The 13,189-nt window shown below is 46.5% G+C and overlaps 1 protein-coding gene across 6 annotated transcripts in view; it reads right to left on the reverse strand.

The window, feature by feature from the left end:
- Positions 1 to 254: 254 nt before the first annotated feature.
- cux2b (cut-like homeobox 2b) overlaps positions 255 to 13,189 on the reverse strand; it is a 118,649-nt gene continuing 105,714 nt past the window's right edge. For all 6 annotated transcript variants that reach the window (XM_074637072.1, XM_074637069.1, XM_074637068.1 and 3 more), the window contains 8 exons: positions 12,488 to 13,117; positions 10,060 to 10,161; positions 9,042 to 9,886; positions 5,508 to 5,673; positions 4,998 to 5,303; positions 4,724 to 4,912; positions 4,365 to 4,641; positions 255 to 4,146 (listed from right to left, as the gene is read on the reverse strand). In XM_074637072.1, the coding sequence (XP_074493173.1) occupies positions 3,351 to 4,146; positions 4,365 to 4,641; positions 4,724 to 4,912; positions 4,998 to 5,303; positions 5,508 to 5,673; positions 9,042 to 9,886; positions 10,060 to 10,161; positions 12,488 to 13,117 (3,311 nt within the window). In that variant the 3' untranslated portion in view covers positions 255 to 3,350. The remainder of the gene's footprint in view (positions 4,147 to 4,364; positions 4,642 to 4,723; positions 4,913 to 4,997; positions 5,304 to 5,507; positions 5,674 to 9,041; positions 9,887 to 10,059; positions 10,162 to 12,487; positions 13,118 to 13,189) is intronic.

A 13,189-nucleotide genomic window follows, 5' to 3' on the forward strand; every position in this document is an offset into this window, starting at 1 on the left:
TAATAATAATAATATACATTACACATGCGATAGGATCATGTAAACAGTGGTCCGCCCATGGGCCCGCATAGAGCTCAATATTATCATATAATAATAATAATAATAATAATAATAATAATAATATACATTACAGTGAAGGACAGGGAGCACTATACAGTGTTTTTATAGATATTTGTTTGATCTGTTTGCATTAATTTGTGTGCATTAATCTGTAATTCCTCACTATAAAGAAATAACAACACAACACAGCAGGGTCTTAAACAATTATGTATTGAATGATGGCTTACATATGCAAATTCAGTTCCAAGAGGCTTGGCGTATCCCTTAGTCCATTCTTTAACATTTCCTAGCCTGGCATGTGAGGCGGTGGACCGTTATTTAAGCCTGCAGGACACTTCTCTTTATTGGCTCACAGACTTTCTAATCCAACATTTTCTTTGTGACAAACCCTCATTGTCAGAGTTGTGAATATTGTTTTCTATATTAACAACTCTGAATACAATCAATCAAATTTTGCTGACCAATTGCCTCATTATTTAGTGACTAATGTCAATTACAAAATAAAACCACCTAATGTGTGGGGCTCTTGTTACTAAAAAGCTTTGCTTTTTTCTGAACCGGGTTACAAGAAGCCCTACACCCCTCTGAAATCACACCACCAGGCATTACTCCTGTGAGGATAATGCATGAGGCATATGATATGGCACAAAATAATCTTGATTTAAATATTTACCTGGAAGGAAGTTATTGGGTTCTGATTTGACTGGATTCATGATGACTTTGTGAGAGCCAGATGGATCAGCTGCACCATGCATGGACTTCACTAATGTAAAAAGACTTTAAGTGCTGATTTGACGTCCCTGTGCAAGAACAACAACACAAAAACACAGTCCTATCTCTTGTCATGAGACCAGAATGGATTTGCATGCAAAACAATGAGATGAGCTTTACATGAGGAGATAATGCTTGTAAATACATTTCTTTTTCAGTCATATGTCCATGTTACCATTAAAGACAATGAAACTTCCACATTAGAAATGCCACCTCTAATCATACAGTATATTATGCACAAAAAATGGTGGTACGAAAACCAGAGAAAAAATCTTCTGTGGCTCTAAGAGAAAACCAGAAAGGTATTTTAGAGAGCAAAGTCTACTGATCTGAAAGATGCAACCCATCGGCCTCGTCGTGGTGGTTCCAATCACTGACACTGCACTTTGACACGTCTGTGGAATGAATTACAAACAGCAACAGCTCTCCAACAAACCACCTCGTCCTGTGAAAGCTGCGTTTCCTGTATACACACAACTTCCACGGAGCCATTGAATATTGAACAGAGTCATTCTCTACTACAGCACATTATGTTTTATCATAGTCACCACCAGTGATGAGAGCAACTGTTTCAGTAAAGCTTTAAAAAGCAAGACTACCCTGAGAGAAGGTCTAAAACGTGGGCGAGCTTGCCAGACCACAACTGGCTTCAATGGGTTTGGTTTATTAAATCTGTACACTCTATTTCAATATAATCAGCACATTTTGTTCCAAGAATGTAAGATATTCTTCTTCTTTTTTTAGTAATTGTGTAATATATATCTCTACATAATACAATCCAAGTCCTCTGAACTATGTAGACATGTGCAAGTGTTTACTACCAACTTCAACGATACAGTAAAGGCAAAGACTTGTGAACACTAAGTTAGGATAATGTTGATATTTGAAATTTTCTTGAGTCCTCACAATTATCAAAATCTAAGTGCTGTAAGTAGTTCATACACGAGGTATTGAATATCTAGTTAACTGTTCTGAGTATAAAATAGAGGCAAAATACATAAAGAACATTTTGCAAGCATGACAAAGAAACTTCTACTGACACGATACACAAGATAATATGAGGGGATACCTGTAACCTGTTGTGTCCTTGAATATAGTGTAGTTACAGATGGGATGTTTCCATGTTGATCAGAGGTCAGAGGTCATCCTGTATATCATGCTCTCCAATACTCTGAGCCTCAGTTCACAGCACCGTACCGACAAGCTCCTCATATCCAACTGCTCAGCTAACCAACAGAGGTCGACGTGTTTGATTCTAGCTACAATAAATGACCCATCTGGAGAAAGTGCATCAATCAGGAGGATCATAACACACACATATAATATGGAATTATTATCTCTTCAAACAGCAGCATATTCTTTGTAAAAGACAGATTTTGCTCATTAAAACTTGTTTCATGTTTGATCTCTGCACGTCTGAGGCAGTGATACAGAGCACTTGATTCCAATAAGGTCGGGTCATGTTTATGTATAAGAATGAAACGCATGGTCATAGCATGATGTGCACGAACATAATGTGAGGTAAACCAGGTCTGTTACGGTCTGAGAAGCAGTGCCTTGGAGGGTCAGAGAGGTAAGTGTGAAAGAAATCATGTAAACTGTGCTCATGTGTAGTGAACGTTTCACTTCCTACCAGAAGCACACAGGCCCTAAACTGTAAACCTCAAGGATTAGACAAAGAAAAACAGAAAACCAAACACTAAAAGTACTCTACTCGTTAGATTCAATGCTTCCTTTTTTCTTATTTTTTGCAGGGTTTTCAACTTTTTTTTTTTCTCTTGTTTTCGCTCAAGTATAATCACAGGTGACTAACTACAGAGGATAACAGGGTCAGGTGAGTACCATGCTACATCAGGTTTAGAGAAGGCTATTGCAGACAATTCTACAACATGTACAACCACATTTTATACGTGTGAGTTACAAATAGTTCAAAACATATCACCAAGAAACTAAGTACATACAAGATGTTGAATATTTAGAGTCTTAAAGGACTATCCCTCAGTCAGTAATAGGATTTCATGTTACTTGACTTAAACTGTCCAGTCTTACAGACAAAATCTGAAAAATTGCTATTCAAAAAGTAGCAAATTTGGTCAATGTCTCTTTTCAAATAGTTATAGTGCTTTTAATGGCTTAAGACAGGGGTCTTTTTTTAATCTCACCCAGTGGCAATCTACAGAACTTCAGTGTACATTTTATGACACCATAGCTGCAAAAGTCTTCATGTCAAGTCCAATAGGTAAAACAACAGCTAGTGCTGTCACATATATTCAAAGTAGTATGCATTATCAAAAAAACAACAACAAAAAAACAAAACAAATACACCATTAGAATTTTTTTTTCAACTCTTTAAGTTCTTGTAGGGAGCTGAGCGTTCCCATTTCCTGTGAGTTATCAGTCTGAGAGGACGGGCCTCCAGGAGCCACGCCACGCCGCTCCACGCTTTCAGGAAGCTTCTATCTGAGACTCTCCTGCGTGCCGCCAGGACTCATCAGGACTCCGTACAGGAAAGAGGGGACCTAAAACTCCCATTCCAGCGTTTCCTCTCGATTGGCGGCTCTCTCTAGCCTGTGGATGATGTTATTGAGGTTGGCCATTTTCTCGTTGCGTCTCTGAGTGCTTCTGTTGAGCTTGGGGCTTTGGAAGGGAGGGAGCTGGTTGGGGTCCAGGCTGTGATTGGTGCTCGTCGAGGGCGGATTGGGCAGCGAGGGCGATATGGGAGCAGAGGAGGAGGGGACGGGGGACACTGACATCATGAGGCCGGGTGAGGACGCAGCAGAGGGCGAGTTGAGGGACACCTCCAGACTGCTGCGGCAGGGCTCTGATGAAGCCTTGAAGCTGACCGGGTCAACGGGGGACTTCCCGGAGTCTTCCCCCTCGTGCCTGGACTGGTTGATTCTCTGGGGACCGTCTATGGAGACAGTGCCGGGGTAGAGCCCTGGAGCCTGGCTGCTCATCCCCTCCTCCTGCCTCAGGGGCTCACGGCAGCCAGCGATGGAGTCCTCGTGTTCGTTCTTCAGCGGCGGGAACTGTACCGCTGAGGAGAAACACTGAACTCTGGACAGTTTGATGGAGCCCTCCGTCTCCTCGTCCCCCTCGTCCTCCCTGTCTGTGGCCTCCTGTTTGACGTGAGGCAGTGCGGTGTTGGCGCTGAGAGGAAGGCTGGAGTGGATGTGTCCTGAGGGCGGCAGCAGCCTCCTCCCCTCTCCATCAGAGTGGGGGCTGTGAGTCGCTGAGGGCGAGTAGTTGTGGTGCTCAGCATCGGTGTCGTTGTCTTGCAGACCCTCCATCAGAACCTCTCGTCGCATCCTGGACCTGCACACAAACACTGCTGTTAGACACACACACACACACACACACACACACACACTCTGGAATGAGGACATCTGAGGTAACCTTCACAATTTACATTTCAGGTAGTCAGCTGCAGCTAAAGTAAATGTATAGCAGTGATGAAAACAACAGACGCAGCCATTAGCAAAGGTCATAAAGGTCACAAAGGTCACAAAGGTCACAAAGGTCAGTGGACTGGCCTGTAGTTGTGGAACCAGTTGATGACGGTGTTGGTTTTGAGTTTGAGCTGGGCGGCCAGTATCTCGATGGTGTTCTGAGAGGGGTAGGGCTCCAGGAGGTAGGCCTTCCTCAGGGCTTCTTTCTCCTCGGCTCCCAGCACCACCCGAGGCTTCTTCACCTGGCTGTAGGGACACAGGTCCAGCGAGGCCAAGGCCGGACTCACACACTCAGAACGAGTGCTCGGTGAGTCGCTGTCCGAGCCGGTGCTCAGCAGCCCGTACCGCCGTTTCAGATAGGCTGGAGGGAAGACAAGGGGATTACACAACACCAACACACTGTCAAACTGAAGGACACTACAGTACACACACCGGGCCCCCACCTTTCTTTTCCATCTTCTTCATGGCCCTCAGCTTGTCCACATTGTGAGGATCATTGAGCCACAGCTGCATGCGGACAAACGGCTCCCTGCCTTTCAGGCTCAGTTTGTGCCACGGCTTGGGCCTGGAGAGAAGATCCGACACCGAGCCTTGGGTTAGGCCCAGGATGGTCTCCCCGAAGAGACGCTGGCCTGTGGGACACAAACATACACAGTGACTTGTGTCTGCATTCATAAGGAGTGTCCACCTGTCCCCACGGCGTGACCTTTAACCCACCTAGGTTGTTGTCCGTTAGGACCTCCTTCACCTTCTTGGTGATGGCGTAGGTGTCCAGCTCCGAGGACATGGCCACCAGCTCCTGGATCCCCAGTGGGTTAGTGGGCTGATGCAGGGCCATGAGGCTGGGGGTGGACTTCCCTCCGTCTGGGTGGGGGGGCAACCCCAGGCCCAGACCCTCAGGCTGCTGGTTCTCCTTGCTGCTCTCTAGGGAGAGGCTGACCGGCTCCACCAGCGGACTTGGGTGGCTCTCTGCTGGGCTAGGAGGCGGGGATGGCGAGGACTGGGCCGTCACGGGGCTTTTATCTGGAATTAAGACAGGACATCTATGACCCGTACTGTACTACGTAGGCTGACCTACTGAAACTATTTCACTGTTTTAATTCAGCATTTTTACATCTGGTATTTTTGGTATTGAAGCATCTTAAGAGTGATTCTCGCTTGTTTGTGACTGAGAGTGTGTGTGTGTGTGTGTGTGTGTGTGTGTGTGTGTGTGTGTGTGTCTCTCACCCAGAGTGTGTGCGTGGTTCGGGGGCTGGCTGAGGCTCTGGCCCAGCTGGTCCAGTAACCACAGCTGCATGCGGATGAAGGGCTCCCTGCCTTTCTGGGTCAGCTTGCTCCAGGGTTTGGGCCGAGACAGCATGTCGCTCACGCTGCCCTGAGAGAGCCCCAGCACCTGTACCATACAACACAGGTTCATATACTGTACCTCCACCTGCTATCACTACCTACACCTGCTATCTGTACCTCCACCTGCTATCTGTACCTACACCTGCTATCACTACCTACACCTGCTATCACTACCTACACCTGCTATCACTACCTCCACCTGCTATCTGTACCTCCACCTGCTATCTGTACCTACACCTGCTATCACTACCTACACCTGCTACCTGTACCTACACCTGCTATCAGTACCTACACCTGCTATCTGTATCTACACCTGCTATCACTACCTACACCTGCTATCTGTACCTACACCTGCTATCTGTACCTACACCTGCTATCTGTACCTACACCTGCTATCTGTATCTACACCTGCTATCTGTACCTACACCTGCTATCTGTACCTACACTTGCTATCTGTACCTACACCTGCTATCTGTACCTCCACCTGCTATCTGTACCTACACCTGCTATCAGTACCTACACCTGCTATCTGTACCTCCACCTGCTATCACTACCTACACCTGCTATCTGTACCTACACCTGCTATCACTACCTACACCTGCTATCACTACCTACACCTGCTATCACTACCTACACCTGCTATCTGTATCTACACCTGCTATCTGTACCTACACCTGCTATCACTACCTACACCTGCTATCTGTATCTACACCTGCTATCACTACCTATACCTGCTATCTGTACCTACACCTGCTATCAGTACCTACACCTGCTATCTGTATCTACACCTGCTATCTGTACCTCCACCTGCTATCACTACCTACACCTGCTATCTGTACCTACACCTACTATCAGTACCTACACCTGCTATCTGTACCTCCACCTGCTATCTGTATCTACACCTGCTATCTGTATCTACACCTGCTATCTGTACCTCCACCTGCTATCTGTATCTACACCTGCTATCTGTATCTACACCTGCTATCTGTACCTCCACCTGCTATCTGTACCTCCACCTGCTATCTGTATCTACACCTGCTATCTGTACCTACACCTGCTACTGCTAGTTCTAAATGTGCTAGTGTCTAAGTGAGACACTTTGAGCTGACAGCCACTAGAGGGAAGCAGCACATCATGACTGTTATTCTGTTGAGTCCGTTCACATCCAGTCATTTGACTCCCAGTTGAGGACGTCCACAGTGAAGCAGAGAGCCACATTGTGTTTGTATGATGATCAATTCATCCCCTAAGAGAATAATATGTCTGCTCATAAACCAACAAAAAATAATATTTTTTTTAAAACTCATGTTATTTTTTTCTTTCTTTGTCTTTAGATTTATGAATAAAATCTAAAGACACACCTGAATGAGCCAGAAAAATGGGTTTGTATAAAATTCACCTTCAACCTGAGTTTATGAATATTTGACAACAGTCCAGGATGTACTAATATGAAGAGTGTTATCTGCTCCACAGAGGAGGAACTGTGATGAAGAACAGCGGGAAACAGCCGTAGGGATTGTCTGGATATAAAACCATACTTCCTTGGGCTGAACTAAGAGAACTGATACCTGTATACAGCACACAGCACCTCATTTCAGGAAGAATCATAATAAAATACAGCGTTGTGTGAACTTCCTCTGTTGCTGCATATTTATGACAGTGACTTGTTCAGAGTTTTTACACAAATGTTTGACTGGAACAAACACATCCAACACTGATATCACCGTCTGGAAAAGAGTCTGTTACTGAATCAACCTCATTGTTTTTTTTTATTTAAAATATTATTTTAGGGCTTTTATTGCCTTAATTAGAGCAGCTGGAGAATGACAGGAAACGGGGGAGAGAGAGGAGATGAGACGCAGCAGAGGTCCGCGGGTCGGAACCGAACCTTGGCCGACTCAGTCTGGATGGAGCAGGTGAGCTGGAGGTTGAGCCCATAGATATAAAACTGTTTTATATCTATTGGACTGATAACTAGATCTAAATGACTGAACGCAGACAGACAGCTGAATACGTATAATGAATCTGACCACCAGAGTCAACTCATCACCACTAAACGCCTCCAAGCAGCCACGAAGGGAAACTCCAGCAGAGATGAGCTGTTGAATCAGTCTGAAGAGAACCTTGTGCTGGTGTAATAATGAATTCTTACAGGTTCTTCTTTAAGCTGCCGTACTGTCGCTGTCAAATGTCTCTTATATGTTAAGATGGTTTTCCCCTCTATCTCCTCTCTCTCTAACCACAGAGACAGCTATTTACATGCAGGATACAGAGGGAGGGCAAAATCAGTAAAACCAAAGTTTCTAGGAGGACGCGGTGACAACTCATCCAGGAAGTGACCAAAGATCACAGCAGAACATCCAGAGAGACACTGCAGACCTCTCAGCTCAGGACCCACAATAAGACAGAGATGGAAACATGGGACTGAAGTCAGAGCAGCCGAGTGGAAACCAGCGCTCTGCTCTCTGGAGGCTGTTAGGGTAATAAGGATCCTAAAGACTCAGACAGACAGACCACACCGGTCCTAGTAAAGCTGCTGTAAAGAAAATACAGCATTCCTGAATAATAACCATGTCCTATAGGGCTGGGATACCTCTCTCTCTCTCTCTCTCTCTCTCTCTCTCTCTCTCTCTCTCTCTCTCTCTATATATATATATATATATATATACACATATATATATATATATATATATATATATGTATATGATCATTATCACAACAGTCAAACGTGATATTATTGGACTCGCTATTATTAATATGAACTCTGCTCAGTACCAAACTCTTATGAAACAATGATCCAAACCACAAAACAGATGGCAAGATTAAAGTTGTGGAGTGGTTTTCATCTTCACAACAACCTGATATATAGTATGTACAGTGTATATTATATACTGTATATATAGTATATAGTATATAGTATATAGTAGCTGGACTGAAGCACTTTGTGCATAAAGAGCAGGTTAAAGTTGTTAAAGTGAAATAGTGAGATGGTATTATAAAATGTGTTGGGCTGCGGTTATTGCTGTGGTGCCACCTATTATTACTTTTTCACATGGATGATCTGATGGTTGCATTACTTTGTTCCTTAGATAAATCATCTAATGTGTTTTGTGTTTAGTCAGGTTACCTTATCTTAGTCAATATTACATGAAGATCTGAAAATATTCAGTGAGACATACAAATACGTTATCACGGCTCTGTGGCTTCACTATGTTCACTAATGTTCCATTCAGTGTGTGAGGAGCTGCTCTGGTTGGTGTAACCTTCATCATGGTGTGCGTATATATATATATATATATATATTTGTCTGTCTTACAGCACGTCGTCACTGTGTGTTGCAGTAAGAACAGATTCTACATCATCAGGCAGCTGGTGCTGCAGCAGGTTTCTGAATAAGAATAAACAGCATCTGACCTTTTCACCAAAGATCCTCTGACAGATGCCATTCTTTGCCAGCTTCTCCTTCACCTGCCTGGTCAGCTCCAGCGTGTCCACCTCTCGGTACATGTACATCTCGTACTGTTCTGGAGTTAGTGGCGGCACGGTGGGCTTAAGGGCGCGGGGGATGTAGGCCGGGTAGTAGGACAGCCTCCCGGGTCCGGGAGACTCTCCGCTGACCGACGTGTCCGACTCCACTTTGACCTCCACCGGCCGGCCCAGCCCCAGCCCCAGCCCCAGCTCGTCCTCCGCAGCAGAGGCCTCCTCGCTGTTGGGGAGACACTCGCCGTTCTCCAGGCGGGGCCAGGGCCGGGGCAAGGCGGAGGGCCCGGAGGACGAGGAAGACAGGGAGGGAGACACTGAATTAAAGGGCAGAGAGCTGCCTCCACCGCTGAGCACCATGGACCCCCGCTCCTGAGACCAGTGCTGGTCGAAGTAGGTGCCCACTTCACCAATCTCTGACTTGACTTTGCGGATGATGTTCTGGACGAAGGCGGCGGGGGAGAGGACACTGAGGGGCGTCTGGGGGCTGCTGATGGGGTTGGCCATGCAGACTGTAACACAGCCCCCCTCCTCCTGTTTGATGGAGATGGGTAAAGGCAGGCCCCTGGAGCGCTCCGGGGGCCCCAGACGCTCTACCTGAGCTCCTGAGCTGGCAGTGGGGGCCCTCCCGCAGACCTCCATCTCCATCAGGGCATGCTGCTGGGCCTCCATCTCCCTCCTGGCCTGATCCAGGATGCTCTTTATGGTGTCATCAGAGCTGCCTCCTGCCCCGTTACTGCTTCTGCCTGACGAGATGTTCATAGACGACTTCCCATCACCTGAACGAGAAAGAGCCACACTCTGACACCGACGCTTCCTCACATCACCTTCACAATTTAGATGCAATAAAATAGAGATCCACATTCATCATACAGCAGTAAACACCACCGTCAATAAAAAACAGTCAATATGGATTGAAACTGTGACGTCTGACTCTCAGCTGCAGCCTCACCTCCCCTCTGGGACTGGATCTCCTTCTTGGCCTGCTCCAGGATATTCCTGATGGCGTCGTCTGACCCAGTTTCAGGAGTTCGGATGCGTGGAGTGATGCTCCCTGCCACAGAGGGTAACAGAGAGAGATAGAGAGATAGAGAGGAGAGAGGAGAGAGGAGAGAGGAGGGGGATGAGTGGGATGGTTGATCAGAGAGCAGTTCCAAGGCTTTGCTTTTGACTGCTAGATCAATGGCTGCCTTTGAGCGCGTGCTGTCTGAGGTTGCAGTATACGGGAAGCTCAACTTTCAAAAGCTGTGAATCTAGGGAGAAAACAAAGTTTAAAAGTAACACTACAAACATGGCAGAGGAAGCCGCGACGGAGTCAAGGATGAGGTCCAAGTAGATTAGAGGGTTTAAACGTACACCGGTCCACGACTACATCTGGGTCATTGTAGCTTCATTCACTCACTGATCCCTTAAAAACTCTCACAACTACTTTCTCTTATTAACCTGGTTTTGGTAGCTCTGGCAACCTGGAGACACCTGGAGACACTTGGAGACACCTGGAGACACCTGTTTAACCACGTTACCTCAACCAGAAAAAGGCTGAAGGTAAAACATGACCGCTGGTTTATGAAGGACTACGTGCTGGTTCAATGTTGGTAAAGATTTTACTAACATTTCTGTTATATTAGTAGAAATTCTCTTCACATCTCAAATCAATAACAGTGATCAATAAATCAAATGTTCTGACAAAAAAAAAGATAAAAAATCTGGTATCTGTGGCTGTCAGGACTCTAATAAACCGCCCAATCCATTCATTCAGCCTGAATGTAAGGATTGGACGGACTACCTGTCTGTCTACCTAACTATCTACCTACCTGTCTACCTGCCTGTCTATCTGCCTGTCTACCTACCTACCTGTCTACCTACCTGTCTACCTACCTACCTACCTACCTACCTATCTACCTACCTGTCTACCTACTTACCTGTCTACCTACCTGTCTACCTACCTACCTACCTGTCTATCTACCTACCTACCTATCTACCTGTCTACCTACCTACTTACCTATCTACCTACCTGTCTACCTACCTACTTACCTATCTACCTACCTGTCTACCTGTCTACCTACCTGTCTACCTACCTGTCTACCTACCTGTCTACCTACCTACCTGTCTACCTACCTACCTGTCTACCTGCCTGTCTACCTACCTACCTGTCTACCTACCTGTCTACCTACCTACCTATCTACCTGCCTGTCTACCTACCTACCTACCTGTCTACCTACCTGTCCTCCTACCTGTCTACCTACCTGTCTACCTACCTGTCTACCTACCTACCTAGCTGTCTACCTACCTGTCTATCTACCTTTCTACCTACCTGTCTACCTGCCTACCTACCTACCTGTCTATCTGTCTACCTACCTACCTACCTACCTCCCTACCCGTCTACCTACCTACCTACCTACCTACCTGTCTACCAAATCTCTACCTACCTACCTACCAACTGTCTACCTACCTACCTACCTACCTGTCTACCTACCTAACTACCTACCTACTTACCTATCAACTGTCTACCTACCTGTCTACCTGTCTACCTACCTACCTGTCTACCTACCTGTCTATCTACCTTTCTACCTACCTGTCTACCTACCTGTCTACCTACCTACCTAGCTGTCTACCTACCTGTCTATCTACCTTTCTACCTACCTGTCTACCTACCTGTCTACCTACCTGTCTACCTACCTACCTAGCTGTCTATCTACCTGTCTACCTACCTGTCCTTGTACCTAATGATAATGTTGGGGGAGTGTCTTTGGAGGGAGACCTGAAGGGACGGACTGTCAGTGTTGATGACTTGGTGTCTTCCTCTCTAGATTTAGGGACTTTTGGAGCTCGTGCTGCTGCTTTCAGTGGAGAAGAGTTGGTAACACTGGGCTGGTTTTTAGGTTTAAATCTAGTGAACTCTTTCTGGTTTCTCCAGATAGCCCACTCTGCCTTTATAGCATGAGGACAAACAGGAGTAAATGGTGTATTTGTTGGGGACTATTTTCAGTTGCAGATTAATGCATGTTGTTGTCGTAGTGAGTATTTCAAGCAGCAGGACGGTGTATGAGGGACTGACTCTAAATAAACTACAGTATATGTGTGTGTGTGTTCATGTTCATGAGGCTTTGGCTACACACACAATCCATATTAATCAGATAAACTCATTGTTGGTTTTGGTCTATTCATGGATCCGTTGAAAATAAGAAACATGTAGAATATCATCCGGACTCCTCCTTTAAGGGTCACTGTGAACACATGCAATGGGTGAATATGAATATGAATGACATATCCAAACCAGTGGTTTAGAAAACATGCTGACGTGTTTAAAATCGATCCGTCCTGATTGCTCAGCCTACAAACACAGATACCTGAACCTGCATAGTGTCTCTTCATCTCACCTCTCTGGCGGACCTGGATGGTCCTGAGTGCCAGGATGTTCTGTTCATCAGAGAGGAACTGCTTCATCTTGATGAAAGGTTCTTTTCCTTTCACAGTCAGCTTCCTCCAGGGTTTGGGTCTGGCTAGGATCTCGCTGACCGAGCCCTGGGACAGGCCCAGCACGTAGTGGCCAAACACCCGCTGGCCAATGTTATGCTTCAGCAGCTGTTCCTTCACCTGGAAGGCGATCTCTGCCGTGTCCAGTTGGTCCTCGTCTCCTGCGGTCGAGCTGCCGCTCTCTGACTGGTCGCTGGGCAGGCCGGCGTCGACGCTGCCCGCCCCCATGGACCCCTGGGTGGCTGACATAAGGGCGACTTTGGCTGCATAGAGGGCGGTGGGAAACGCCATGAGGCCTTCCTTCTTAAAGTGTGGGGAGAGGAGCTGCTTGTGAAGGATGTGATCTCCTGACAGTCTGTCCCCGGAGCACGGGGACACGGAGAACGGACGGGGTAGATCGTGGCTGGAGGACGAGCCATCCAGGGTGGGAGGACCGGGGCTGGGGGAGGCACGACCATCCGCATGAGAGGAGGACGAGTGGGAGGCGGGAGGCCGACCAGACTCCCTACCACCATCCTCAGACTGGTCATCATCTGGGAACAGAAAACACCTGATCACTGTCAGATCACCTCCATGTATGGTAGATACTGTATACCAATGAGTAT

The sequence above is a fragment of the Sebastes fasciatus genome, chromosome 6 (genome assembly GCF_043250625.1).
Source record: "Sebastes fasciatus isolate fSebFas1 chromosome 6, fSebFas1.pri, whole genome shotgun sequence".
Lineage (NCBI taxonomy): Eukaryota > Metazoa > Chordata > Actinopteri > Perciformes > Sebastidae > Sebastes > Sebastes fasciatus.